The sequence below is a fragment of the Mus caroli genome, chromosome 16, assembly GCF_900094665.2.
Source record: "Mus caroli chromosome 16, CAROLI_EIJ_v1.1, whole genome shotgun sequence".
Taxonomy (NCBI): Eukaryota; Metazoa; Chordata; class Mammalia; order Rodentia; family Muridae; genus Mus; species Mus caroli.
The window spans coordinates 14,880,391-14,907,343 of NC_034585.1; the positions used below are offsets into that span (position 1 = coordinate 14,880,391).

General features: G+C 51.7%; 2 protein-coding genes across 9 annotated transcripts in view; one reads left to right on the forward strand and one right to left on the reverse strand.

The window, feature by feature from the left end:
- Arvcf (ARVCF delta catenin family member) overlaps positions 1–11,920 on the forward strand; it is a 58,961-nt gene extending 47,041 nt beyond the window's left edge. For 3 of the 7 annotated variants that reach the window (XM_029470203.1, XM_029470204.1, XM_029470207.1), the window contains 17 exons: positions 1,041–1,199; positions 1,379–1,905; positions 2,798–3,297; positions 3,843–4,026; positions 4,536–4,653; positions 4,965–5,136; positions 5,660–5,677; positions 6,444–6,515; positions 7,501–7,628; positions 7,794–7,944; positions 8,216–8,414; positions 8,518–8,629; positions 8,724–8,811; positions 9,017–9,070; positions 9,342–9,427; positions 9,980–10,099; positions 10,486–11,920. In XM_029470203.1, coding sequence (XP_029326063.1) covers positions 1,041–1,199; positions 1,379–1,905; positions 2,798–3,297; positions 3,843–4,026; positions 4,536–4,653; positions 4,965–5,136; positions 5,660–5,677; positions 6,444–6,515; positions 7,501–7,628; positions 7,794–7,944; positions 8,216–8,414; positions 8,518–8,629; positions 8,724–8,811; positions 9,017–9,070; positions 9,342–9,427; positions 9,980–10,087 — 2,676 coding nt within the window. In that variant the 3' untranslated portion in view covers positions 10,088–10,099; positions 10,486–11,920. The remainder of the gene's footprint in view (positions 1–1,040; positions 1,200–1,378; positions 1,906–2,797; positions 3,298–3,842; positions 4,027–4,535; positions 4,654–4,964; positions 5,137–5,659; positions 5,678–6,443; positions 6,516–7,500; positions 7,629–7,793; positions 7,945–8,215; positions 8,415–8,517; positions 8,630–8,723; positions 8,812–9,016; positions 9,071–9,341; positions 9,428–9,979; positions 10,100–10,485) is intronic. The other 4 variants (XM_029470205.1, XM_021184488.1, XM_029470208.1 and 1 more) reach the window with 2 other exon arrangements.
- Comt (catechol-O-methyltransferase) overlaps positions 11,722–26,953 on the reverse strand; it is an 18,929-nt gene continuing 3,697 nt past the window's right edge. For both annotated transcript variants that reach the window (XM_021184491.1, XM_021184490.2), the window contains 4 exons: positions 16,170–16,437; positions 15,605–15,798; positions 15,150–15,281; positions 11,722–12,651 (listed from right to left, as the gene is read on the reverse strand). In XM_021184491.1, the coding sequence (XP_021040150.1) occupies positions 12,448–12,651; positions 15,150–15,281; positions 15,605–15,798; positions 16,170–16,437 (798 nt within the window). In that variant the 3' untranslated portion in view covers positions 11,722–12,447. The remainder of the gene's footprint in view (positions 12,652–15,149; positions 15,282–15,604; positions 15,799–16,169; positions 16,438–26,953) is intronic.

Genomic DNA, 26,953 nt, shown 5'->3' on the forward strand with positions numbered 1-26,953 from the left:
AGAGAGAGAGAGAGAGAGAGAGAGAGAGAGAGAGAGAGAGAGAGAGAGATTTGATTGAGAGCGAGCGTGAGTGCGGTATGCTCTGTGCCTCCACTGTCCCGTGTTACCAGAGGCCAGGAGATGTTCTAGATGCTATGCTATGCTAGTGACATACTTGTATTCATACACTCGCTCTGTCAGGGGCCAGGTGCTCCCCTAGTACAGGAGCTAGCCTGAGAAGGTTTACTGTCCCTGTGATCTCTGCAGGTAGGCCTGTCATGAGGACAGCCTGGTTCCCTGCATAGCACAGTGCCCAGGCCAGGGAAGGGCATTGTGGCTCTGTAGCTGGGGAGGTGTAGTATGAACTACTTAGGCCTCCCTGGGCCTTGGATGGGGAGGCACAGCCTACTGCTGACCTAACCATGGTTACAAAGGAATGTGTCCCTCTAACCCGCCCACTGTAGCTTGAGTTCCAAGCCCTATTCAGGCCAGATGCCAACCCTGAGATGTTGACAGGATAAGGCCCTGGACCCAGAACAGACTGGCTCTCAGATCCATGTGCTATTCTGCACAGCGAGGACTGGCCTGGCTTCTTGGAGTTGGCTTCCACGCTGGCTAGTCTGACTAATATACAAGTGGGCCTCAGTCCATGACTATCTTGCCTACAATTCCCCCACCATGCCTCTCTGCAGGGTGCTAGTAAGGAGGAAGGTCAACGTGAGGAGGCAGGTGATGTCTCCTGAACATCCTGCAGGACCTTCTTGGTTCCCCTCTGTGCCTAGAAAAGCCTGTGGCAGAACCATGAAGCTCAGGGAGGCCACCTTGGACCCAGGAGAATTGAGACCACCCTGGCTTAGGGCACTATCTCCATCTCTAGAGCCAGCAAGCCCATATACCATTTTCTCGTCCACAAGGACAGCCTGCCAGGTGCCTTTAGGTCCAGATGGACTTGTTTTGTACGTCAGCCCCAGTTTGAGGAACTGATAACCCCTGGTCAGCAGGCATACAAGGCAGAGTGAGTTGTATATGGATATTGACCTCTGATATCCTTCTCTCTCTAGGAGCAGAGCCCGGGTAGCCAGGCATCGCTGGCCACGATGCCAGAGGCACCCGAGGTACTGGAGGAGACAGTGACTGTGGAGGAAGACCCTGGCACCCCCACCTCTCACGTATCCATCGTCACATCAGAAGATGGTACAACCCGGCGGACTGAGACTAAGGTATGGCTTGATCCAGGAAAGAAGAAAGTAGCTTGGGCAAGCATAGCTGTCCCTCTGTGGAACAGACGTGCGAGTTGGCCCCCAAGAACCACTTGTTTGGATGGGGAATTGAGGCCACCCTGGCACCAATCTTGTTCTCTAGAGCCACCAAACCCATTTGCTACTTTCTTGTCCATCAGGTCACTAAGACGGTCAAGACTGTGACTACAAGGACAGTACGCCAGGTGCCCTTGGGCCCAGATGGACTCCCCTTGCTGGACGGCGGCCCTCCACTTGGCTCTTTTGCTGACGGGCCCCTGGACCGGCATTACCTACTTCGTGGTGGTGGTCCAGCAGCCACACTCTCCCGAGCCTACCACAGCAGTGGAGGTGGCTTTCCCGATGGTCCCGAGTCCCGTGATATTCCAAGCTATGGCAGCTTGTCCCGAGGGCTCGGGGTACGGCCACCACGTACTGGCCTCCTGGGCCCGGGACCTGGTGATGGCTGTTTCACACTGCCTGGCCGCCGAGAAGCCTTCCCTATGGGCTCTGAATCTGGACCACCAAGTGGCCGCTCTCTGCCTGAGCATTTCCAAGCTGAACCATATGGCCTGGAGGATGATACACGGAGCCTGGCTGCGGATGATGAGGGTGGCCCCGACCTGGAGCCTGACTATAGCACGGCAACCCGGAGAAGACCTGAGTACGGGCGGGGCCTTCGTGCCAGGTGAGCACCTGTCGCTTATGGCCGCCTCTTCTGGGAACTCTCTCTTCCATTCCCCAGTTACAGAGTCTCCCAAAGTCTTCAGGCTGTATTTCAGTTTGAATTGCTTCCATTTCTTCTCAAGGAGAGCAACAAGAGCAGGCCTGGGATGGTGGGCATGCGCCTGGCAACACAGGTGCTAATAATGCTCATAACCAGCCAGCTGGCCATGAAGACCCGGGCGTCAGATGTTTTCAGTGTGGCTCTGCTTAAGGCCTCTCAAGTGTTTGTGCCTTGGTCTCCCCATGCACACCAGCTCAGCCCCAGGGGCCCTAGTCCTTCTTGTTATGACGCCTGATCCTGCCCTTTATGCTATTCCCACTTAGATCTGTGGCATAGAAACATGACCACAGCCCAAGTCTAGAGTTTGTTATGTGACTCTGGGAAAATTATGTGACCTTCCTAGCCTTCCTTCCCACTTTCCTGGGAAGTGGGTGTGAGAGTTCATAAGGTCCTGAGAGCCAAGCCATGTCCTTGTCAGATGGTCTAATTGGAGTGGCCACGCACAGGGACAACAATATTCTACCCCTTTACTGGTATAGTCAGCTGGTATTACAGAAAGGACGTGGGAGTCCTGCCCTGTCCCCAACAGATGCCACACTGACATTAAGTCACGATTAAGTAACACTGTTAAAAAGCAAACTTCCTGACATGGGCTGTAATCTTGACCTTGCAGCAGCACTGGCTGGGCTGGGCTGGACTGGACCTCTTGGTGTCCACACTGTTTGGAGCTGATGCAGGATGCTGTCAGTCCCCCTTGGCAGGGAATTCCTAGACCCCTGGACTAGATGTTGGGGGGGGGGTTGGGCTGGCAGCTAACTGTGAAGGTATTGGCAGGATCTGTTCATCCACACAGGGCCTTTGATGACACAGCAGATGATGCTGGTGAGCTGATAGAAGAGCGTCCCCCATTTCCAGCAGCAACAGCCCCTCTGGCCCAGCCTGAGAGGGGCAGCCTGGGCAGTTTGGACCGGGTAGTGCGGCGCTCACCTTCAGTGGATAGCACCCGCAAGGAGCCACGCTGGCGGGACCCCGAGCTGCCAGAGGTGCTGGCCATGCTGCGGCACCCTGTGGACCCTGTGAAAGCCAATGCTGCAGCCTACCTGCAGCACCTCTGCTTTGAGAACGAGGGTATTAAGCGGCGAGTGCGGCAGCTGCGTGGGCTCCCCCTGCTTGTGGCATTACTAGATCACCCTCGGGCTGAGGTGCGGCGCCGGGCCTGTGGGGCACTGCGCAACCTCTCCTATGGCCGGGATACTGACAACAAGGCCGCCATCCGGGACTGCGGGGGCGTGCCAGCCCTGGTGCGCCTGCTGCGGGCTGCCCGTGACAATGAGGTCCGTGAGCTGGTCACTGGTGAGTGGGCCTTGGCCATGGCTGACATGAGCGTGGCTCAGCCCGAAATTGGGGAAACAGGAGTATAGCAGGCCCATGTCCTGGGATGGGTCCCCAACTCTCTCAACCATGGGGTTGCTGGCACCAGACCCTGCCGCCCTGGTTCCTAACCTGGAGCTTATGCCTTGGAGAGCTATCACTGGTTATGCCTCTTCTATAGCTTTTTCCTTGTTAGCTGAAAGCTCCTACTAAGTGCTGCCTATACATACATCGTGTTGTACAGGGCCCAGAACCTCTTACAGCATTCAGTGTTCCTTATGTGAACTGAGTGTCACTCAGTGTAAATGCTTGCCTAACATGTACAAAGGCCCTGGGTGCCATCTTTGGGACAACTTCCTATCCCTGCTCTCCACCCCCACACCTCACAAAAACAGTAGCAACTATGCTGGCTTCAGGTGCTGGCTAGAGGACAAGGAGGGAAGCAGAAGCAGATTGTAAGTGTCGTTCCCGGGGAGGCCGAGGCAGTACGGTCATGGTCAACAGTGCTAACTAGAGGCACATTACAGGCACACTCTGGAACCTGTCATCCTACGAGCCCCTGAAGATGGTCATCATTGACCACGGCTTACAGACTCTGACCCATGAGGTCATCGTGCCCCATTCCGGCTGGGAGCGAGAGCCTAACGAAGACTCGAAGCCCCGGGATGCCGAGTGGACAACAGTCTTCAAGAACACATCAGGCTGCCTGAGGTGTGGACAGGGTTGGGGCACAGGCCTGTCTGTAGGGTGGCAGGAGCTGCCATGTTTATATCCCAGCTTGTTCAAAGTTTAGGCATTCCTGAGCCACATCCTAAGTCTCTGGGATTTGCAGTGGAGATCTGCTCACACCCACAGATAGAATCCTGTGTCCCTGAGGTCCTGCCTGTCCATCAGTTTTGTACCATTGTGACCCTACAGGGTCCTGGGAACTGTTGTTGGGGGAAAGGGGCAGAATTACCTACATATCATGGATTCTGGCCCCTTGGGGCCCTTCTCTATTCTGTTCCAGTTCAGCTGGGAGCAGGGGGACTTGTCCCCCACTCCCACCCCCCTCATACAAGGCTAAAGCCTGACTGCTTGGGATAGGCCACCCTGTTCACCTTCACTGAGATCCAGCAGGGCCTACTGTGCAGATAAAAGTCCCTGTGGTCTGGGGAATTTAGTGGAACAAAAATGGGGGATGGGGGTAGTCACTGGTGGTCCTGCTCCCTCCCACCCAGGAACGTGAGCTCAGATGGTGCAGAGGCCCGGCGGCGACTCCGTGAGTGCGAAGGGCTGGTGGACGCTCTCCTACATGCCTTGCAGTCAGCTGTGGGCAGGAAAGACACAGATAATAAGGTGGGTGGGGCAGATGGGGACCAGCCTGCCCTCCAAATTCTCAGCCCGAGGGTCACAGGAACAGAGGCCAAGGGTCACAGGGAGTACCCCAGAATGGCACAGATGAGAACAGGTTGTAACTATCCAGAACAAGGCACACAGTCCCTCACATGGCACAGGGACATGACACAGGGTCGCTCCGGCAGTTCTCCCCATCTTAGGCTGACAGTGACACTGTTGTTAACTAGCCACGGCTTCACACAAGGGTCTGGACACTCCGCAGCCCCCTTGTCCAGTGTTTTCTGCTCAACCAGGACACCTCTTCCCCACAGTCAGTAGAGAACTGCGTGTGCATCATGCGGAACCTGTCCTACCACGTGCACAAAGAAGTTCCAGGGGCTGACAGGTACCAGGAGGCAGAGCCTGGGATCCCGGGCAGTACTACAACCTCCCAGCGACGGAGGAAGGATGACGCCAGCTGCTTTGGTGGCAAGAAAGCAAAAGGTGGGTGGGTGAGGTGGAGATGTGTCTTTTTCCCACTGCTTCCAAGGCTCAGGGCTCTCCATGACCATGGCAGTGGTCCTGGAGTCCTGATGACATCCAGTCGGTCCCCATGGGTGTGCAGCAAGTGGGAAAGATGCAGACTCCAGGCCTAGCCTTAACCCTTTCCTGTGGGTCATGGGTTGCTATTACCTTTGTCTCCTCTGGGGAAGGATCTGAGGGCCCACAAATGACACTACCTGGCTATTCACAGAGCAGCCTGCAAAGCACAGCCCTCTCCTTCACCTGGCCAGGTGCCCTCAGCATTTGCAGGGTACAGGTTCAGTTCCCTGCATCCTCCAGCTGTAGCAGTGTGACAGGTGCTCTGCCCTGTGCCTTCCGGTACTGAGTCCTTCCCCAGAGTTCCTGGAGTGAGTCCTGTCACACAGTCGCTTGCTTGGCCTGCCATGGGTGGGGATGTCAGTCATGGGAGGGTTCTGCTGCTCAGGCTCATCTGCTCTCTCCTGTGCTTCCTCCGGCCGCCCAGAGGAGTGGTTCCATCAAGGTGAGTCCCTGTTTGTTCTGCTGTCCAGGTCTGGCAAGTGCAGTGGGCAACAGAGTAACACTCTGTTACCTAGGCTCAGGCAGTTATTTCCATGACAACTGTAGGGCAGCTGGGATGCCATCCAGCCTTCAGGCCCTGCCCCACCCCCCAGTCCCCTGGAAGGGCAGCCATCTCCATGACAACTGCATAGACATGACAGAGGCTGGAATGTAGCCCTGGGCTGGTGGGGAGGCCCAGGGGCTGCTGCTTACAAAGTCAGAACAAGCTACCAAGCCAGCACTGGGACAGAGCAAACAGTGGGCAGGGCCTAGGAATGGCCAGCACCAGGGGACCATCTGCCCCTCAGATGAAATGGGTGATGTGTAGCACAGAAGTACATACGGGTAAGCAGGGCGGGAACACCAGGTCATCTGCAGTGGCTTGCTGGCTGCTATAGGTTGGCTGACGACTGGTCCCCAACTAGGGGAAGTTTTCTCCTTGGATGGAACTTTTAGGCCAGCCTTGCTGCACTGTGGTCTGGTATGCTGCATCAATGTCCCTGATGAGAGGGAGGCCTATGTACTCAGGACATGGTTAGGCTGTTCTACGCTCCAATGCCACCACTGTCCTGGGCTAGCCTGACTTCTCTGAGGACAGTACATCTCTGCCAGGGTGTCTTAGGTCCCCTTTGGGCTCTGAGCAGGAGAGGGCTGTGCCTAACTCTTGCCACACACTTGTCCGTCATGGACTCTCCCTCCCTCTCAATTCGTACCACCTTCTGTTTCAGGGAAGAAGGATGCAGAGATGGACCGGAACTTTGACACACTGGATCTGCCTAAACGAACCGAGGCTGCAAAAGGTGAATGGATAAAGAGGCAGAGCTGGGGAGCCTGGCCAGGGGTCAAAACTTTGTGCCATGAGTAGACCAGGAAGGCCTGGGTTTGGAGGGTCAGGTACATAAACAGACTAATGCATCAGAGTGGGGTTCCCTAGAGAATGGCCCAGGCCTGGTAACTCCTGAGGGTTCAGACGGTATGTACAGGTTGTTTCAGGTAAGCTCTTTCCTAGTCACGCAGCAAGTGAGAGAGAGGTACATGGGTTGGAGAGACACTGACAGTGACCAAGCTGTGTGACTTCAAAGGGGCATGACCCAGGGAGAATGGACATCTGCAGTCCAGGGTACGTCACCCCTGCTGTCTGTTATATCTGCTGGATTTCCACTGACATTGTGCAGTGAGTGCACTGGGAACTAACCTCAGTGAGAAACTGCCCTGGTAGGCCCAGCCAAGCCCAGGATATCAAAAGAACCCTGATGCCCCTAACTGAGGCAGGCCTGAAAGCACCTTAGCTCTTACCCATGAGGCCTTCTGCTGGCCACCATCCTTGCTGCTAGGCTGGGCCTCAGTTACTGGAGAGCCTGGAGTAGTTGCCCAGGGATGCCTGTTGCTAGAGATGGGCATCAGCTACACAGTCTTGTTACTTACTCACTAGTGAGGGTGGTCCCTATGGTCAGATAGGGTAGGTAAACCGTGTCTTTAAGGGTGCTGCCCTGGTCACATCCAGGGAAGGTAGGTTCTGTTGCTGAAGTAGCCTAGTGTCTATCTCGCTCTACCTTCCTCCTGGATGTGCGTCCAGATGATCCAGGGTTAAGGGGTATCCTCATCTTCCTGCTTTACCCCCCGGCTCACCATCAGTTTGCCCATCTGAATGAGGACATTAATTGATGTTAAACATGACTTCAGTATCTGTCCCGCTCCCTACCTCCAGAACAATGACTAAGAAGGGGCTGGAGGTGGGGAGAGGAGTCTAACAATGACTCTGGGCTGCCATTGCCCTGTATCTAGGCTTCGAGCTGCTGTACCAGCCGGAGGTGGTACGTCTCTACCTCTCACTCCTTACGGAGAGCCGGAACTTCAACACCCTGGAAGCTGCAGCCGGTGCCCTGCAAAACCTCAGTGCTGGCAACTGGACGGTGAGGAGTCAGGTTGGCAGGGAGGACCAGACCTGGACAGAAGGAGTCCCAGATACCTCAGTGGTTCTGCCTTGAGCCCTTAGCTCCATCTGGGCCAATGTGGTTGGTGCTGTGCGAGGAGGCACCCCCCCATCTGAGCAGTCACCTCCTCTGCTACCCTCACAGTGGGCCACGTACATCCGTGCCACAGTGCGCAAGGAACGTGGGCTGCCAGTACTGGTGGAACTGCTACAGTCTGAGACCGACAAGGTGGTGCGCGCTGTAGCCATCGCGCTGCGCAACCTCTCCCTAGACCAGCGGAACAAAGACCTCATCGGTGAGGATGCTGCTGTGATAGGCCAGGGCTTGTGAAATGGGGCAGGTACAGGGAACAGGCTGTGGGAGGATAAAGTTCAGGGGACCAGATTCCTCCCAGGTGGTTGGTTGGGCTGGTCCTACGCTGAGCTATAGGGGCTTAGGTCTTTCCCCAGTCACTGAGGCTCAACCTGCTAGCAGAGGTTGTGTCTGGTGATACTCATTGTATGAATGCCAGTCCTTCTCACAGGGTAGGGTAGAGATATGTCCTAATATCTGACCCTGCCTCTTAGGGAGCTATGCCATGACAGAGCTGGTTCGGAATGTTCGCAATGCACAGGCTCCCGCTCACCCCAGTGCCCACCTGGAGGAGGATACTGTGGTTGCCGTGCTCAACACCATCCATGAGATCGTGTCCGACAGCCTGGACAATGCTCGCTCCCTCCTTCAGGCCCGTGGTGTGCCTGCCCTGGTGGCACTTGTGGCCTCCAGGTGGGTGAGGGCAGGGCCTGCTGAGGGTCGGGTGGGTTTGGGGATGGAGGGAGACTGGGATGCGGTAGGCCACTGACCCCAGCCCTGGCTGCTGCTGCTGCAGCCAGTCAGTGCGGGAGGCCAAGGCAGCATCACACGTGCTACAGACTGTATGGAGCTACAAGGAGCTGCGTGGAGCCCTGCAGAGGGATGGCTGGACGAAGTCACGCTTCCAGGTACAGCTGCCCCGCCTTCTCTCTCACTTTGCCACGTCTGATCCCAACCAGTTTCTTAGGCCTTAACTCTTCCTTGTGTTTTGTGACTCCTCAGTCTGCTAGCACTGCCAAAGGACCCAAGGGGACACCAAGTTCTGGCGGCTTTGATGACAGCACACTGCCACTGGTAGACAAGAGCCTTGGTGAGCACAAGCAGGGGAGAGGGACATGAGACTTACCCTGAGGCTTAAGGGTAGCTCCCACCTGCTAATGCACAAGCTAGGCGGGGTTAGAGAGATAGGACAGACTCCTGACAGAAGACACTGAGCACTGTTCTGTGGTGAGCATGTCTGTCCTGCCCTCCCCATGCCTGCACACTGCTCATGGATACCTGCTCATGCCTTGCAGATGGGGAGAAGTCAGCCATCCGGGATGTGATCCCCATGGATACCCTTGGTCCAGGTGAGTGCAGGTGTGCAGTCAAGAGGGCTGGGGAGGACCACCTGGTTTCATGCTGTAATCCTGGGCGATGCCAAGGCCTTGCTATGATAAAATGTCAATTGGAGAAAAGATAGGTGGTTGATTTAGAGGCCTCAGGACTGGTTGGAGCTGGCACTTAGACCAGAAGTCCCCCATCCCAGGGCTTTCTGTATCTGGACTGAAGGAAGATCACCTATCCCCATGGTGACTTCCCCAGAACTCCATTTATTCCATGCTCTGTTCCACCCTACAGATGGTTATGCCACAGTTGACCGGAGGGAGAGGAGGACACTGGGCAGTGACTCCACAGGGGACACCTCTGAGAAAGAACTATTGAGAGTGAGTAACAGCAAGCAAGTGCCCAGGGAAGCTTGTCAAGAGAACAGCCAGATAGTGTTGAGCCTGATCAGAATTCGAGGACACGGCTGGAGTGGCACTCACTTGCAGGGCCCAGGAAGTAGCCCATATATCCATCATCAATCAGACTTCAGCGCTGAGGGGTCTGGTGCACGCCCCTGTCGCAAAGAAGCAGACAGGGGCAGCTCTGCCTGGCCACAGGCTGCATAGGTCCAGAGAGTCCGAGCAAACGGATATGTACCCTTCTCTTACATGTGTATGGGCAAGGTATCTACTGTGGTCCCTTGGAAAAGGCAGCATCTACCACCTGTGTGCCAGTATTCTGGCTTCTACCAGCCTCTGGGTACATCCATGTGTGAGCCATAACCAACCCCAGAGCTTGGCTTCCTTTTACTGCCTTGGCAGGCCCTCCATGCCACCCCTTCCTTGTATACATCAATCAGCCTGAGCCAGCCTAGCCTACCCTTAGCTGCAGTTAACCTGCTTTTATTTTCTGCTTCTAACTCCTGTCTGCCTACTCACCATGCACTGCAGCCCGATCCTGGCAGGAAGGCCCCTCCGCCTGGGCCCAGCAGGCCCTCGGTCAGGCTGGTGGACGCCGTGGGGGACGCTAAGCCTCAGCCTGTTGACTCCTGGGTCTAGCTTGCATGCCTGGTACGTTCCTTCCTCTGGTTTGCCCATCCTTGGACTAGGGCTCCGTGTTCATCTCTGCTTGCTGCATGACTGAGCTCCCTATGTGATCTCTGGCAGGACTTGACAACAGCCCTGTTCCGGTCTCTGGAGATCAGGGTCCTGGGGAGACAGGCCCCCTATTTCCTTAAATACCCCCAGCACAGGGCCCTGTGAGGACCAGCAAGACAGGACTGGTTCTGGTGTCAAGGGTCTTGGTATGGCCCATCCCTCACTCCACAGCTACTGCTTCTGTATGGCCTATAGAGGCAGTTCCCTGTATGGAGGTCCCAAGTCACCTTGCTACATTTTGTTGCCTCTTATCTATCTGGGCTCCCGACTAAAGCATCTGTCTTTGTCTTCCTTTGCAGGGCCCTGGCCCAGCTGTTTGTTCTTAGGGATCGCATCGAGGTAGCTGGAAGAGGGCCAGAGGGCCCGCCATCTTGAGCAGACCCAGTCTTGGAGCCAGGAGCCCCACCCTGCTGTGGCAGGGTGGCCAAGCCTCTTGTTCTACCTTACCCTACCCTCTTCTCTACTCTTCTGCTCTAACTCTCCAGGTCCAAGTTAGCTGTTTACTGTCATGGTGCTGTGTGGTAGGAGAGGAGGCTGGGGGGAGGTCCCCATGCACAGCCACAGAAGAGCAAATACAAGCCTGGAGTGGAGGTCCTGGAGCAGGCAATGGGACAAGTAGGGGGTCTTGGAAAAGAACTTGGGCTCCCAAGGGTGGCTGGAGTACTACCCTGCATGTAGGCTGACCACAGGGAGGGCTGCTCCAAAAGAGTCCAGACAGGGAAGTTTAGGAGGCAGCCAGATTGGGGGTAGGGGCAAGCTGTGCTTGTCACCAGCACCCCCGTCCTTGGATTCCCGGAACACCTTCCCTCTGCAGCATACTCCTCCTAAGCTGCCTATGGCTGGGGCCACCCTGGCTGTTGCATCTGCCTAGAACCTCAAGTAACCTCGGGGCCTGACTGCCGGCAGCAGTGGGGGGAACTGCTGTTCAGTGCCTGCTGTTTGTGACTTAAAAATGAAGAAAACTGACAAAATGCATTAAAAATGAAACCAAAATAAGACTATCAACAAAAATTGAAATTTTGTAAGAAAATTTAAAGATTAAAAAAGCAGCAAAGAACTGCCTGTCTTCTGCCTTGGCTCACCAGGAGAGGGCACACCTCTGCCTTAGCTGAGCCACCACTGCCCCCTGGTGAAGATACAGTTCCCTCAAGTCCCATTGCAGGGAGGGGGTGTGTGTGTGTGGGGGGTATGGCACTTCCTACTGCTGTCACTCCTGGCTCCTTTGTGCCGGCTGACTGATATGGGCATATGTGGGAGCAGACAAGATGGAGCTGACCTTTGTGGGCCCCTACTGAGGCCTTGAGCCTCTTGAAAGAGATGGGGGCTAGGGTGACTCTTAAGCTTGGGTTGGCACTTCCTCAGAATCTGGGTGCCTGGCAGACATGCCTCAATGGTGTGAACTGGAGAGACTGTTTATCCCAGAGACAACGGGGACAGCGTGGCCCCATGCCTGTTTAGTCAGAGATGAGTACAAAGGCTGTTCTGCATCAAGTAAGAGCAGTGTGGTAGCTGAAAAGAATAACTCAGTGAATTTCTTATATCCAAATATTTAGATCTTTAATTTCTTTTATAATATAAAAGAGGTTATGACTTTTTTTTTTTTTCAAAGTATTTCTATGTAGCCCTGGCTGTCCTGGAACTCACTGTGTAGACCAGGCTGGCACAGAACTCAGATCCATCTGCCTCTGCCTCCTGGATTCTGGGATTAAAGGCATGCACCATCATACCTGAAAAGTTTGTGACTCATTCTTAAGATGAAATGTGGTATGAGTTGCTGGTGACAGTACCGTCTGAGTCGTTGCTGCCATTGGTGACAGCCGAATGGTATCTGGATATGTTCAGTTTCCTGACTTCTTGCTGAGTGATGGCAGTGCCTAGGGATCCCACACTGAAACCTTGTAAAAAAATCTCCTCTTCCAGTTAGTGAGGCCATCAGGATGACACCTGCTTTGATTTTTTTTTTTTTTTAAATCTCCCTTTTTGTTCTTGGGTGCAGAGGATTCACCTTGAGGGCTTTTGCGTGCCAGGCATGCACTGTGATCTACTGCATCTCTGGCCTCAATGCAGCCTTTGATGCACAGGTGCTTTCCAGGGTTATTGTAGTGGTTTGCATGGTGAGCTCACTACCTTTAATGTGCCAGTGTGTGACAATCTGGAGCCACAGCCCCTGAGGACAGGCCCCAGAAGCATTGAGGGGGTCAGAGTGAGTGTGTGTCATCGTGCAGAAGGGAGCTGGGAGGGAAGCTCGTCAGGCTGCGTGGTCAGGACTTCACAGGGCTGCTGCTTGGACCCTGGTAGACTGCCTTCTCCAGGCCGTCCACCACTTTCATGTACTCCAGGTATGAGCTGTAGTGTGTGCACTCGAAGCTGCTGCTCCCCCTCACATACGCCAGGAAGTCAGGGGTTCCCGGGACAATAACATTGTCAGCTAGGAGCACCGTCCCCTTGCGCAGCAGGCCACATTCCTGCAGGGGACAGACAGGGAGGGTCAGGAATGCTTGGCAAACCCAGTGCAATCCATGGGCAGCTGCTCTCCCATGGAACCACTTCCAACTCCTATTCTTCCTCGAATCCATCCCCAGCCCAAGAGGAGCATGTGGGCCACACAGTGAAGGTTTGGAGGTTCGCCAGTTTCCCTCCAACACTATATGCCAAGACTATGGCATCCTCACCAACAACCCTGCCCTTGAGGATCTGCTCTGGACTTTCTGTTTGGGCCAGGGAAGACACTAGGTGCTAGGCTCTGAGCAGGAGGGAGTCATTCCTGGGCCCTTGGAGCAGTGGGTCTAGAACCTGTGATTGTGAGAATCCCATGTAGGATGCTTGTCTATCCTCTCTGGGAAGTATGTCAGCTGATAACATACAAATAACTGAAGTACCTGCCAAGAAAGGGGTGGGAGGGGGCAGGGGTAGGGAGAGCCAGGAAAGGGGACACTTGAATATCTGGTTGCCCAGGAGGCTTAGGGGGTTGTTTTTAACATAATCATGAAACAAAAGATAATAACACAGCAGTTCTGTCTGATGGGGTCACATCTGTAATCTCAGCGGTCGGGAAGCTGAGGCAGGATCAATGGTTCCAGGCTACCTGGACTATGTAAGACATGTAAGGCACTTGTCTTCAAACATACTGGAAGCAACCCAAAATGGAAAGTAAAATCCAGTAAGTAGCCCTTGGCTGAAGTGTATCTCAGTGGGAAGAGTACTGCTAGCAGGTACACACACACAAATAAAAACATCCCATCATGCTGCTGTCCCAGAGAGAAAGCAGGGGGCTCTGGGTCCTCACATACCAGTGCTGTGCTCTTACAGCTGACCAGGGCTCCAGCTGGCCCTAGTGGGTGGGGGTGGGGTGTGGACTATGACAGGGCTGAGGGACCCTGAGGCTGGTCAGTAAGCTCAGGGGATAGTCTCCCGCCACAACATCCAAGTGTTTCACTATGAATAGGGCACTGCCCAGTCCAGAAGGGGGCCCTGCAGTTAGAGTGGGAAAGGGACAAGATGAGCATGGGGTGCTGAGGCTTAGCCAGGGACTTGGAAACATCAAGAGTTACATGTTGACTGTCAGACACTGAGACAGAAAACTTCTGATTTCATGACAGGAAGGTATACACTCTTGTGGTGCTGGGCACCCATGCTGCCCTTCAGGAAACATGCCTTGTCTGGGGACAGCCTCTGTCCCACCAGTATTCAGGTACCAAGAGCCTCCTGAAAGAATTCTCAGGCCACCCAGGGAAGTCCAGGTAAGACTGCATCTGTGTCTGAGTGCTGGGGCTTCTATGTAAGGAGACAGAGTACAGAATGCTATAGGTAAGACAAGTTGCTTGCTTTGTGAGACACTATCTTACTGTGTAACCTAGGCTGGCCTCCAGCAGATGGTCCTCCTGCCTTCAAGTACTGAGACTGTCCGTGTGCGACAGTAAGCCTGGGAACAGGTAGTTTATGATCTCTATTCTTAAAGGTTCTTCCTTTGGGTTCAGTTCCCTACAATCATACACTGAAAAAAAAATGAGTGTACCCATTTCCAATGTATGCCTCTCTTCTGGAGCTAATTGCCAGCTTTGAGCAGCAGCACTGAAAACCGCTAGTTTCCTAGTTACTGAACAGCAATATTCCCTTCTTTTCTAAAAGCAGGCCTCTTCAATTATCACACACAGAAAGTGCAGAAGCCCAATTCCCTGCACTGTGCTGGACTCTCCTGTATAGGTAGAGCCTGACTGCTCAGCTGCCTGTTTTCTGTTCTCAGTAGGTAACATCGTGTTCAGTGTCTGCCAGGGACAGGACCCTGTCTGAGCCAGCTTCCCATGGTTGACTGAGCCTGCTGGTCTCCTTTTTGCCTGCCCTCTTGGTTAAAAACAGATTCTCTGGTACAACTTCCTGGCCCTGGGCTATCCCTGCCTCTGACCCTAGTGAGCTCATGCCTGAATTTTCCTTTGTCTATGTTCTTACATGCACCAGAGCCATCTGAATCCTGCCCAAGCCACAGTGGCCCTGTCCTGCCCCCTTGTACTCTAGTCATTTGGGAGTGGTGATGGCTTCCCCAGTCAGAGCTGGGGTCCTGCTAGGTGAAGGTGGCTGGGCAGTGCTGAGGGCTGAAAAGGCCTAGGGAGCGTAGACATGCTTGCCATCCCCGTGGACAGCCCCAGTTGACCCCCAATCAGACCCATTTGACACCCAGTTCTGCTCCCTTGGGTACTCAGTTCTGGGTCCTTCAGACCCACGTGTTCTGGTCTCTGGTGCCTGTCCCACTCCCTTCAATACCCTGCTTGCAGTGCAGGGAGTCCCTGGCTTGACATTCCTACCTCTTCCTTTCATCTCCACTCACCACAGGGCCTCTGCAGCCCACAGAACTCAGACTGTCTCTGGGCCCACCTATGCCCTTGGGCTCTTCAAGAGGTCAAGGCTCAGTGACCCCAGCAGTAACAGCACAGAGGCCATCGTGCTGAGCGGCGGTAGTTCAGCTCACCTCCAGGAGAAGTGTGTCTGGAAGGTAGCGGTCTTTCCAGTGGTCAAGAAAGACCATGTCTAACGTGTCCACATCGTACTTCTTCTTCAGCTGGGGGATAAGGTCCTGGGATGCCCCGATGAGGATGGTAACCTGGAACAATGCTCTGTCAGAACTGTGCCCACTGTGACGTGCAGGAGCTTGCCTGGACCCCCACCTGTGTCTACATCTCTTTGGGGCTCTGGAGAGGAATCTGCATTGAGTCTCCCTGGCAGCCCTGGCTGTTGCTTGCTCTACAGGATAGGCCAGTAAGACCATGTGCCTAACTTGCTGGGGTTCCTTCCTTGACTCCAGTGTCAGATACGGCGGGTGCTTAGTGGCTGACCAAGGATCTCATCATCCTCCCCCACTGCCTGCCCAGCTTCCCCCCCCACCCCCCACCCCCTTCATCCCTCAGCTGCCACACTGGGCCCTACTTTGTCCTGTAGGCCTGCGAAGTCCAGCATTTGCTGGGTGATGGCAGCGTAGTCAGGGTTAATCTCCATGGTGAGAAGCCTGGCTCCAGGTGGCAGCAGGCGGGCCATTCGCACTGCTGAGTAGCCACAGTAAGCTCCTAGCTCCAGCACCAGCGAGGGCCTGTACTCCCGAATCACTGCATCCATGATTTGGCCTGAGGGTGGTGAGTAGGGCGCATAAGTACAGGTAGAGGGAGGGAAACCCATCCCCAACTCTGGCCTTACTCCTTTCCGGACCAGCAACACACGCTCCTCTCATGCTCCTGACCTGCTGAGAAAGGCCCTTTGCCTTCTGATAGCCCAGAGGACACTGCTGCACACACCCTTGGAGAGTTCACTGGACTTTCACACACAGGGACCCCTCTCACCCACCTACCTGGCCTTTTTCAGTGTAAATGATTCAGTGTCCACAGGGGCTAGACAGAAGCATGATCCATGATTCTCTCTCCCTCTAACAGGCTCTCCTATAAGCGCTGCCATACCCACTTCAGGCTCCCCGTCGCCTGCATGCTGCTGGGCCATGTACCTTTTGCGTCACCCACGTTCATGGCCCACTCCTTCTGTGAGCAGTAGGTGTCAATGGCCTCCAGGACGCTCTGGGGGTCTCCAGGCTTTGCGTGTTGCTGCACATGGCGCAGGATCCGCTGCTCCTTTGTGCCACCCATGAGCAGGTTGTGGACTGGCTGCTGCACGAACTCAAACCAACAAATAGCCACCAAGCCCCAGCCTAGGTGTCGCAGGAGCAGGAGGAAGGCCAGCAACAGGAGACCCAACGAGACAGCAGCCAACAGCATCTGCAGGGCGGGGGCAGGGTAGACAGGCTGCGTGTCATGTGCCCTTCCTGCCTACCCACCTGTTCTTGGCTTGCTTAATTGGTCCCTGTGCCAAGGAGGTCCAAGGTTCAGAGACTACATGAAGATGGGTCAGTGCCTCGATGGGTGAAGCCACCCTGCTCACTGGTCTGTGGCTGCAGAGCAGGCACATGTGTGCCTCCTGGAGTCCTGTGTAGAGGACCGTGAGGCATGGTCCCAAACCCTGAGTATTTCCTCCAGGAAGGCAGTGTCATTTTGCACTGAACCAGCATTCCGTCTGTTTCTAGCAGAAAGAGGAACTGGGTACAGGATGGGCCATGTGACCTGTTTGTTCCTACAAGTGGCAGAATGTGAAGATTTCTTGGGGTGGGAGTTCTCTAGTACCAAGATGAAAAAATAGCCTTCGTCAAGCAGAGACTGTTAATGGGGCTGGGGACCTGAATAATCTCTTTGGAGTGACACTCATTTCCTAGCTGTGTTCACAGCCCGCATTGATTACCAAGCGACATCCCTAGAATTCACCAGCCTCGCCCAGAGATCTATGTCCTTTTCCCCCTATAAAATTATCATTCTTTGCCTCAGAAAGTAGGAAAGCTGTGGCCCTGTGTACTTTATTTTCTTTTGGTTGTGGATGGAACTTTATGTGTACAAGGTAAGCACTTCCACCACTAACCTCTACTGATCAACCAACCCGCTTTCTTCAGCCAGGCTATACAGCCCAGGCTAGTCTTGAACTCCTGATCTTCCTGAGGGCTGGGATTATAGGCATGTACTACCCTGCCTATAATCATTTGGTCATTTTGTTGGGGCACATCTCCTTGTGTAAATCTCCAGGGCTGTGCAAATTTAATAAAATGTGAGCTCTCCTCTTGCCACTAAGCCTTGCACTGACTGACTTACCAGACCTGGCTGAAGACTCACAGAGGAACTAAGTGAGACACTGGGATCTTCCCCACTGAAGTAAGGAATAGCTTCAGATTGCAGGTCTAAAACCACAGGGCGGGTGAGCTCAGTAGTGTAGTGTTCATCTAGCACACAGAAGGGCCTGAGTTCTGTCCCCGTACAAGGTAAGCGTGAGTGACTATGCACACACACACACACACACACTCCTTCTGGTAAGCAAGAGCTGGGGAGCATAGCCCAGGATCTAATAGATGCAGTTCACCAGCGTCCCCACAGCTGACACTGGGTTCACTAAGTTCACAGCAAAGGCTGTGACAACCTAAAAAGACACAAGAGAGAGGAGCTAGGGAAGCTTCCACCCACGTCTGTGGCCACTTACAGTTCCTTCCAGGGTAGAGTGCTGATCTAGGTTGGGAAGGCTTGTGGAAGAGTCTTTAAAGGAGGCAGGTCCAAGCCCTAGGTGTGAGGGCTGCTTCAGGATAGTCTCAGGAGAGAGACCTCAAAGCTAAGGCTCCACAGCCCACACACTCATGTCACCTATTTCCAAAAGGCAGAGTGCTCACGTGGTCGCTCTGCATGCACACTGGGCCTGAGCCTTTATATACCCATGGGCTTCCGTCAGTCAAGCGATCTCACATCCAGCTCTTACCCTCATGATCTGTTCTGGGAAGGGCCTGGACTCCACCTCTTATTGAGCTGAGCAGACATGGAAACTGTATGAAATTCTGAGGAACTCAATTTGTCTTTTGGTCAATTTTTGACAGAAACTGACCTAGAAATGACCAAGGTGCAGATATTCCAGCACATTCCCAGTCTCAGAGAGTGTGGATATCACTCCAGTCAGAGACCCTGATGTCATACGTACTTTGGGAGAAGCAGGACAGAGTTGCTTTGCTCAGTACATTGCTTCCCATGATCACACACCAGCAGTCAGTTACAGAGCACACATGTAAACCTACGGAAACTATCCAGGGGACAATGGTCCCTGTGGCTACTGTGCAGCTTACCAGAGAAGGCCAAGAGTGGGTGCAGCAAAGTGAGAACAGGCTCCAGAGTCTGCCTGAAAGGCTGCGGACTGGGATTATGGGCATTACAGGACTATCTGACGCCGGCCTCATTTTCCTCCATTCTGTGGCTCAGTTTTCCTAACACGCGCTTGGGTGTCTTAGTTTATGCTATCTATTATTATACTAGAAGTAGCATTGGGGTGTGAGTCAATGAGCTATATTGTCCATCCATCCATCCATCCATCCATCCATCCATCCATCCATCCAAAATTCAGCTAGAGAGGTAGCTTAGAAGCTTACACAACATTGACAGTACAATCAAGTTTGAGGTCAGTCTAAGTATGTATGTATGTATGTACACACATACACACATATTTAAACCTGGCAGTGGTGTTACACACCTTTAATCCTTTAATCCTCATGAGGCAGAGGCAGATGTAACTCTGAGTTCAAGGTCAGCCTGGCCTACAGAGTGAGTTCTAGGAGAGCCAGAGCTACACAGAGGAACCCTGTCTTGAAAAACCTATATCTATCTACACAATCTTTCATATATAGATATTTTATCAGTTTTGTTCCTCTAGAGAACCCTAATACAGCCCCCACTGCCTTCCAAAAGACTCATCTCCTTCCTTAGGGGGATCCCCAGAGTGCAAGGCTCTTGTGCTCAGTTGAAAACTGCCCTCCTCTGCTTTGTGCACTGTGAGGAGTGGGTGGAGCCATGCCCACCTGGCCATGGGAGATGGAGCAACTAGGAGGCGACTGCCAACTCTCGCAGTCATTACTTCCTGGGCTTCACAGAGGGGAGCCATTTGTGGGAGTGCACACAGTAAGCTCAATACTGAGGCTGATGGCCACACTGCAGCCTGTTTCTCAAAACTCACAAAAAACCGTGCAAGTGAGGAAATGGAAACAGTGCTGGGGTGGCTCCACAGCTTTGAGCCTATTCTGCAGGCTCCTGGAATCAACTCTTTAGGAGTTCTAGGCAGGGGCTGGGCTCTGCAGATCTCACATTTAGTTGATCTTAGTTGATCAAGAGAGTATAAAAATGAAGACATGTCAGTAACCGAGACAGAATGGAAGACTTGCTGTTGATAACATTGTTAATACTATGCTGTTAAGATTCTCAGCACTACCCAGTAGAGAAATCCATGCTAAGTTTTATTGAATCTCTAGGGAGCACAAATAGCCAAATTAATCTTGAAATACAGAGCTGAAAAACTTACCTTCCTTATTTAAAACTAACTACAAAGCTACAGTAACTAAAACAATGTGGTAAATTAAATCATAGTGTTGAGTATTATGACATCTGAGATTCTAGCACTTAAGAGTCTGAAAAAGATCATGAGTTTGAGGTCAGCCTGGGCCATACTAGACTCTGTCCCAAATAAATCAATCAAAACAATAAAAAAAGTTTTTTCAAATCTTAAAAAAAAAAAAAGGAAAAGAGGATTTAGGGCTTTTAGGGCTTTTAGGGTTTGGGTGTTAGCTCTGTGATCAAATGCTTGTCTAACATAACATGCATAAAGTGTTTTAAAACTAGGGCACTGAGGAGAGGCTGGGATACAGTTCAGGTGACAGTGTTTGCCTCGCCTTCATAAAGCCCTAGGTTCCAGCCCCACTCCAGTTTAGCATGACAGAACACTCCTATGATCCCGACATCCAGGGCTGGATGGTCAGAAGATCAAGATCATCCTCGGGAGTTCAAGGACAGCCTGGGAAACACAAGCTTTGTCCGGAAAGCCTTTCTGTGAAGCGTCTTAACATTGTTAGTTACAGTTACTAAGGAAATGTGTATCAAAGCCACAATGGAAAGAGCATTTTTCTGGGGCAAGATACCAGGGGCAACACACAGGGCTTCACTGAGCTGCATTGCCACCCACATGTTTTGAGACAAGTTGTCATTAAGTTGCTCAGGCTGGCCTTGAACTCTCTATCTTCTTACAACTCCCAAGAGAATGGCTCTCAGATCTGCACTATCAGGCCTGATTTTTTTTTTTTTTTTAATTTCTATTTTAAAGTAAGACGATAAAGTTGGTAAAAAAAAAAAAAAGACCCCTGACATACTAGGTGAAAACTGGGGGAAACAGTTTTATGTTCCCACAAGAGGGTATGCACGTGGCAGTGCTGTGTAGCCAGGACCTGGAGCAGGTCTTTAGATATCTGCCTGCTCTTGTTTGAGCTGAGCCAGTCAGGACACTCCACAATGGGGTGTGTGTTGCTGTGGTGAGAAGTACAGACCCATGCTCCAGCAGGGATGGGCCTGCAAGCAAAATCATCCAGACGCAGGCTAGCAAATAGCACAGGACTGGAAACTGAGTAGCTATGGGAGCAGAGGGAAGGGAATAGGGAATCACTCTGGATACAGAGTGACAGCGTGGAATGATGAGAAGGTTCTGGTAACAATTACACAACACCATGAACGCCCTTCTGCCTGACAAATGGCCAAGTCTGATGTTTTCATCCTAAAGTTATTTACACAAGTGCCAGCGGCCTGGAAGGAACGTTAATCATCTGCTGGTGATACCGCACAAAGGCTGCTTCTGCTGAACCGTGTTTGGCATATATCCCTGGCATGTCCAAAAGCACACAAGTTCTCGGATGTGAGAAGTGTGACCTAGATTCTAAGTTCCTAGGACACAGCCTGCATGCACACAAGTGCACACATGCGCATGCACACACAGGTTTAGGTTAGAATCCTCTGACTTCCGGTTAGATCAAGGAGCAGGGAGCTCAGCCAGAATGAGCTTTGTCACCCGAGAGAGCCTCGAGGTGGGTGGGAGTAAAGGGGGCGTTGTGAGAACAATGGGAGAGTCGGCTTTAAGTGGAAGAAGAAAGAGTCACTATCTACAGCATGGAGTGGGGTTGGGGGGAGACAACCTTCACAAGGTTCACAGCTTTTCAGGGTATGTGTGTGGAGGGGAGTCAGTCTTCCTTCGCCTCTGTGACTCCTGGGTTCACTGAACCAGGTAGGTACTAGACGGAACCAGGGACTCATCCTGTAGCTGTGAGGGGAGGGCGGCAAGGCCCCAGCAGGCCCCAGCAAGGCCCCAGCAAGGCTTCTGAACTGCTCTGACTGAGAGGGAAGGTAGGAGGAAGAGAAAAACCAGGAAAGGAGGGAAGGAGAGGGAGGGTGAAGACAGCTTGGTGGTATGCACCTGAAGTTCCAACACACAGAAGATTGAGAAAGGAGGGTCAAGAGTGGGTGAGGCCAGCCTGGGCTACATAGTGCACTCCAGGCCATCCAGGGCTACAAAAATGCCCCAGAGCTACAAAAATTTTTGTTTGGCTTTAAAAAAAAAAGATTTATTTGTTTTATTTATATGAGTACATTATCACTGTCGTTCAGACACACCAGAAGAGGGCATCGGATCCTATTATAGATGGTTGTGAGCCACCACGTGGTTTCTGGGAACTGAACTCAGGACCTTTGGAAGAGCAGTCAGTGCCCTTAACCTCTGAGCCATCTCTCCAGCCCCAGCTTTTAAAAACAAAAACAAAAACAAAACAGGTGGCGGCCATTTGCCCCTTGATACCTCTAGGTGCCACCCCCATGCCCTATTACATGTGGGCACCTCCAGTTGCCATCTCCAGAAGGAGCGGCAGGAATGGCACTGGGGTACAGAGGCTTTGTGCCAGGGCTGCTGCTGTGGCCACATCTAGGCATAGGCTTTCCCAAGGGTCTACTGCGTTCCACACGCTGCCCTGTGCCCTCAACTCCCAGTTCTGGAAAGCACAATCATATAGGTTAACTCTGAGATCATGATGTTCTGGCAACTGAACAGTCGAAGGCTAAGAAGAGAGGCTCCCAGGGCAACTCCGGGGCAAGAGTCAAACCTGCTCTTAGGACAGGTCCTGAGCAATTCTTTTCTCTGTAAGCTGGGATGAAAGTCTCACAGATCCTACAAGGCAGGACAAGAGGTTACGAGGTTACATAGCACCTGGCACCTGCTGGCCACAAACATGCCAAGAAACACAGAGCTCCCATCCAGGATATAGGTAGTTAGGCCTAATGAGCCAGCCCCCAAGACAGTAATAGTAAGCTCAGCTCAGCCACCTCCAGCACAGTGGTCAGGCTCCACATTCCCAGATGAAAACGCCTCCCTTCTGGTGCTAAAGACAGAACCTCAAGAGCATGCAAGGCAAGCACTCCACCAGCTACACCCATGCTGTTCACCATGATTTGACCAGAGTTTGTAAAGGCAGGAAGCTTACCAATGTAAAGCTAACTTGGGCTATGCAGTGAGTCCCAAGCCGGCTTTGGTTACAGAGTGAGAGCCTGTGGTGGTGGGGAAGGGCTGGGGGGCGGTTGCTTAGCTGTATTAGCACAAGCATTCAGATCTGAGTTTACATCCCTAACACAATAAAAACCTGGCACTTGGCTGGCAGGAGGCAGGGAGTGGGGGATAGGGACTACACTGGCCCATCCCAGGAGTTAGGCCAACCTTACTGAATCAATGAGCCCTACACTGAGACCCTGTCTCAAAAAAATAAAGTGGGGTGGTTTATGGGGAGGACACTAGGATGGAGCCTGGAGCCCTGCGTACACTGCAGGCATTGACACTGGACAACGAGCCATGTGGCAGCCTTGGCCTCACCCTTCCACTGCGTGGACCTTTCCTTGGGCAATCCAGCTTCATCTCATAGACTCCCTTTCAAGTCCAATCTCCACTCCTGCCTATGCCACCAGACAGGGTCCTCACTTCTCCGGCTGCTCAGCTCTGGGTGGTCTCTAAGATCTGAGACCCCTCACCTTTGTAGGTGTTCTAAGAATTCAGGGACCCACCAAAGCAACCACCTGAAGAAAACACAAATTGGAGGGCTGGGATGAGGCTTGCAAGTAATTAACTGTTGTTTGGGACCCTGCACTCCACCCCAGCACCAAACTAGACAAGCACATGTGTGTTGCCTGCACATGGGTGTGACTGTATGTATGAAAGCCAGACACTGACAATGGGCTTCCCCTTTTGCTCTCGATCTTTCCCACTCCCCACCCCCCCACCCCTTAAGCAGAGTCTGGAGCTTGTAGATAGCTGGCCAGGCTGGGCAGTGAGCTCTGGAGATCAGCCTAGGGACCTTCCATCCCTGGAGATGCTGGTGAACACTATTTTGTTTTGCTGTTGTTTGGTTTAGTAATTTGAGATGGTCTCTCTATGTAGGACTGGCTGTCCCAGAACTCTCTATGTAGGCTAGGATGGCCCCAGACTCACAGAGCTCCACCTGCATCTGCTTCCTGAGTTCTGGGATTAGAGGCATGTGCCACCATGTCTGGCCCTTTTGCCCGTATTCTAATGGGTTCTTGCATTCTGCACTCAGGTCCCCACAAGTGCACACCAAGCACAGTGCACACCAGGCCATCGTCTCAGCTTCCTTCCTTTTTTTTTTTTTGCTTGAGACAAGGACTTACTCAGCCTAGGTTGTTCTTGAATTTTCCAGTAGCTAATAATGACCTGCTCCTCCTCCTGCCTTCACCTTCTCAGTGTTGGAGTTACAGATGTGCAACATACCCCTTGCTCTTGCTCTTTCTCTGCTGGGTCCAAATCCACAACTGTCTGCCAGGCAAGATAAGCTGTCTATCTCTATCTTTTAACTAAATATGTTTAAATGTACAGAATGACTAAAAAGTTCACATCTAATTAATAAATTAATGAACATATTCTTTCAACATTAAAAAAAAAATGTGTGTAGTAGTGCACACCTTTAATCCCAGCACTTAGGAGGCAAAGGCAGGCAGATGTCTGTGAGTTCAAGGTTATTTTGGTCTCCATAGCAAGGCCCAGGACAGCCAGGGCAACATAAAGAGACTGTGCCCCCCAGGCCCCCCCAAAAAAAGGTACCAGGAGCTGGCTCAGTTAGCAAAATGCTTGCTATGCAAGCATGTGGGCTTGAGTTTATTTCCCAGAATCCATGTAAAAAGCTAGGCACAGAGGGAGGTAGCCACGGACGATCCTCCGACTAGGCAGTCAGCTGGGCCTACTTGGAGAGCTCCAAGCCAGTGAGGGACCCTGTCTCAAACATCAAGATACCTCGTCCCTGCAAAATGACACCCAAGGCATGTACACACGTACACATACATACTCGCGCGCGCGCACACACACACACATTATTATCATCATAAAATACCGTTAGAGGTCATGAGATGATGAAATCATGTACTGTACTAATCTGTGGTAGATGCTGGCATGTGATGAACTTGTAACTATTTATTTCCTAGTTTATTTTTGTAAGATCCATGTTAACAATATCTAAATATATGAGTTGAGAACACACTTCAGTAAAAAGCATGTGTGCAGCATGCGCAGTGTCCTGAGTCCCGTCCTCAGCAACACACACACACACACACACACACACACACACAGAGTTTATATTCACAAATATATACATAATCAATATACCATGTATAATCTGTTGAGAGCCAGGCCAACCCAAGGCTTTCTTAGAGGCCCTAATGAAAAGACAAAGAAACCTGGCTCTATGTCCTTGCCCAGAGGCAGGCTGGCAAGGCCTATACTTGCGCCTCGGGTCAGGGACTGGAAGGAGGTAAGGTTTTATTTCCTGGGAATTTGACTTTTAAAGTAACCTCCCTCACCCACACACCCCCTGCTGAATGACTGCTGTATTCAGCCCTAAGGCTGCTATGTGCTTTAGGTCTCTGACACCCTTGAGAGATCCTGTGTTTCCCTAGGCAACACTGCTTGCTCAAGGGCCTGCTGACTTTGTCCCACTGTATGGTCGCTTCCCATTGACTGCCCCATGTCCCCCTGCAAAAGTCCATAAGCTAGTGTACTTCTTAGTAAACTTGCTAGGTATAAGAGATAGCTCATGCATAACTTCTGAGCTACCTGTTCTGTCTTCTTTATCTCTGATCCTTCCTCCTCAGCATCCTGCCACTGAAGGACAACCTGCTGGTCCAGATCAAAAGTCAATATATGACAATAAAACTACAGGAACAAGGGCTGGAGAGTAGCTCAGCCTTCAATCCCAGCACTTGGGAGGAGGGTAGGTTGATCTGTGAGTTCAAAGCCAACCAGGTCTTCATAGTGTCCAAACTACCCCCAAATTAAAAATTTCTAAAAAAAAAAAAAAAAGTCTAAAAAACAAAAACAAAAAAAAAATTTAAAATGAATAAGGAAGTGAATAAAATGAAAAGATGGCTAAGCTTTGCCTCCTGTGGTTCAGCACACTGTTGTTCTCTAGGGTTCTATTTTTTATCTATTGGTTATAAAAAGAACTAGTTTCTCTTTAACTATCCATGACTCATAACTATTCAGTAAATTTTACTTTGTTAAATTAAATTGAAACATTCATCTTTTTCTCACTGTCTGATCCCTCCCAACAACAAACTTCCCAAGTACTTCCTTTCATGGTAGCAGTTATTTACAGAGCTGCAGTTGGGTCTGTTCTCTTCCAGCAGGAAACAGTTGGAAACTTCAGGCAGCCTGTTGTTGCCTGGAATGTCCTGCTGGAGACCCATCACCCAGAATCAGAGAGCTTCAAGGAACTAAGTCTGAGTTTATTGAGCTAATGTTTACAAAGCCTTCTTGAAAACTTTGCTGGCCAGGTATGGTAGCATCTGTCATCCTACCATTCTGGAAGCAGAGGCAGGAGAATTTCAGCAAGTTCACAAGCCTGGTCTACACAGCTCTAAGTTATCAGGGTACATGGAGAGACCCCGACTCAAAACAAAACAACCTCCATATTGTCCCTTAAAACAAACAAACAAAAACCAAAATGCAAAGGCAAGGTGGTGTTACACGCCTTTAATCCCAGCACTGGAACGCCTCGACAGATCTCTGCATTGGAGGCCAGCCTGATCTACAGAGTGAGTTCCAGGGCAGCCAGGGCTACACAGAGAAACTGTCTAGAACAATCAAAATAACAACAAATAAATAAATACAACGAAAAGCATTCTGCTTTCTTAGAAATGGCCTGCCTATTAATACCAGTAAAGCATGGGCCTCAGAGGTCCATAAGGAATTTTAAAAGACCTCTGAAGGCTCAGAAGCATCCAAGAATATGCCATCATCCCCCCATGCGGACATCCTCTATAAATCTGGGTGTACCTTGCTCTCACCAAGGTCAAGGCATCCTAACGTTCCTGAGGCTGCCTTAAACTCAAGGATTTGACTGCCCTTGCTTCCTGGATGCTGGAAATAAAAGTATGTCCAGCTACAATTCTTTTTTATTTTGATTTATATGTCTGTGTGACTATTTGTGTGTGAGTGCTCATGGAGACCAGAGGAGGGTGTCCAATCTCCTAGAGCTGGACTTACAGAGGGTCATGAGTCCCTTGAAGTAGGTCCTAACAAACAGACCTCTAAAAGAGCAGTATTTGCTCTTAGCCCTAATTCATCTCTCTAGAACCTAAATTTTGTTTGTTTTGTTTTGTTTTTTTGTTTTGTTTTGTTTGAGACAGGGTTTCTCTGTGTATTTCTGGATGTCCTGGAACTTACTGGCCAGTCTGGCCTTGAACTCAAGAAATCTGCCTGCCTTTGACTCCCGAGTGCTGGGATCAAAGGAACGTGCCACCTGCGCTGGGCTTAGAATCTTTCTCTCTCTCTCTCTCTCTCTCTCTCTCTCTCTCTCTCTCT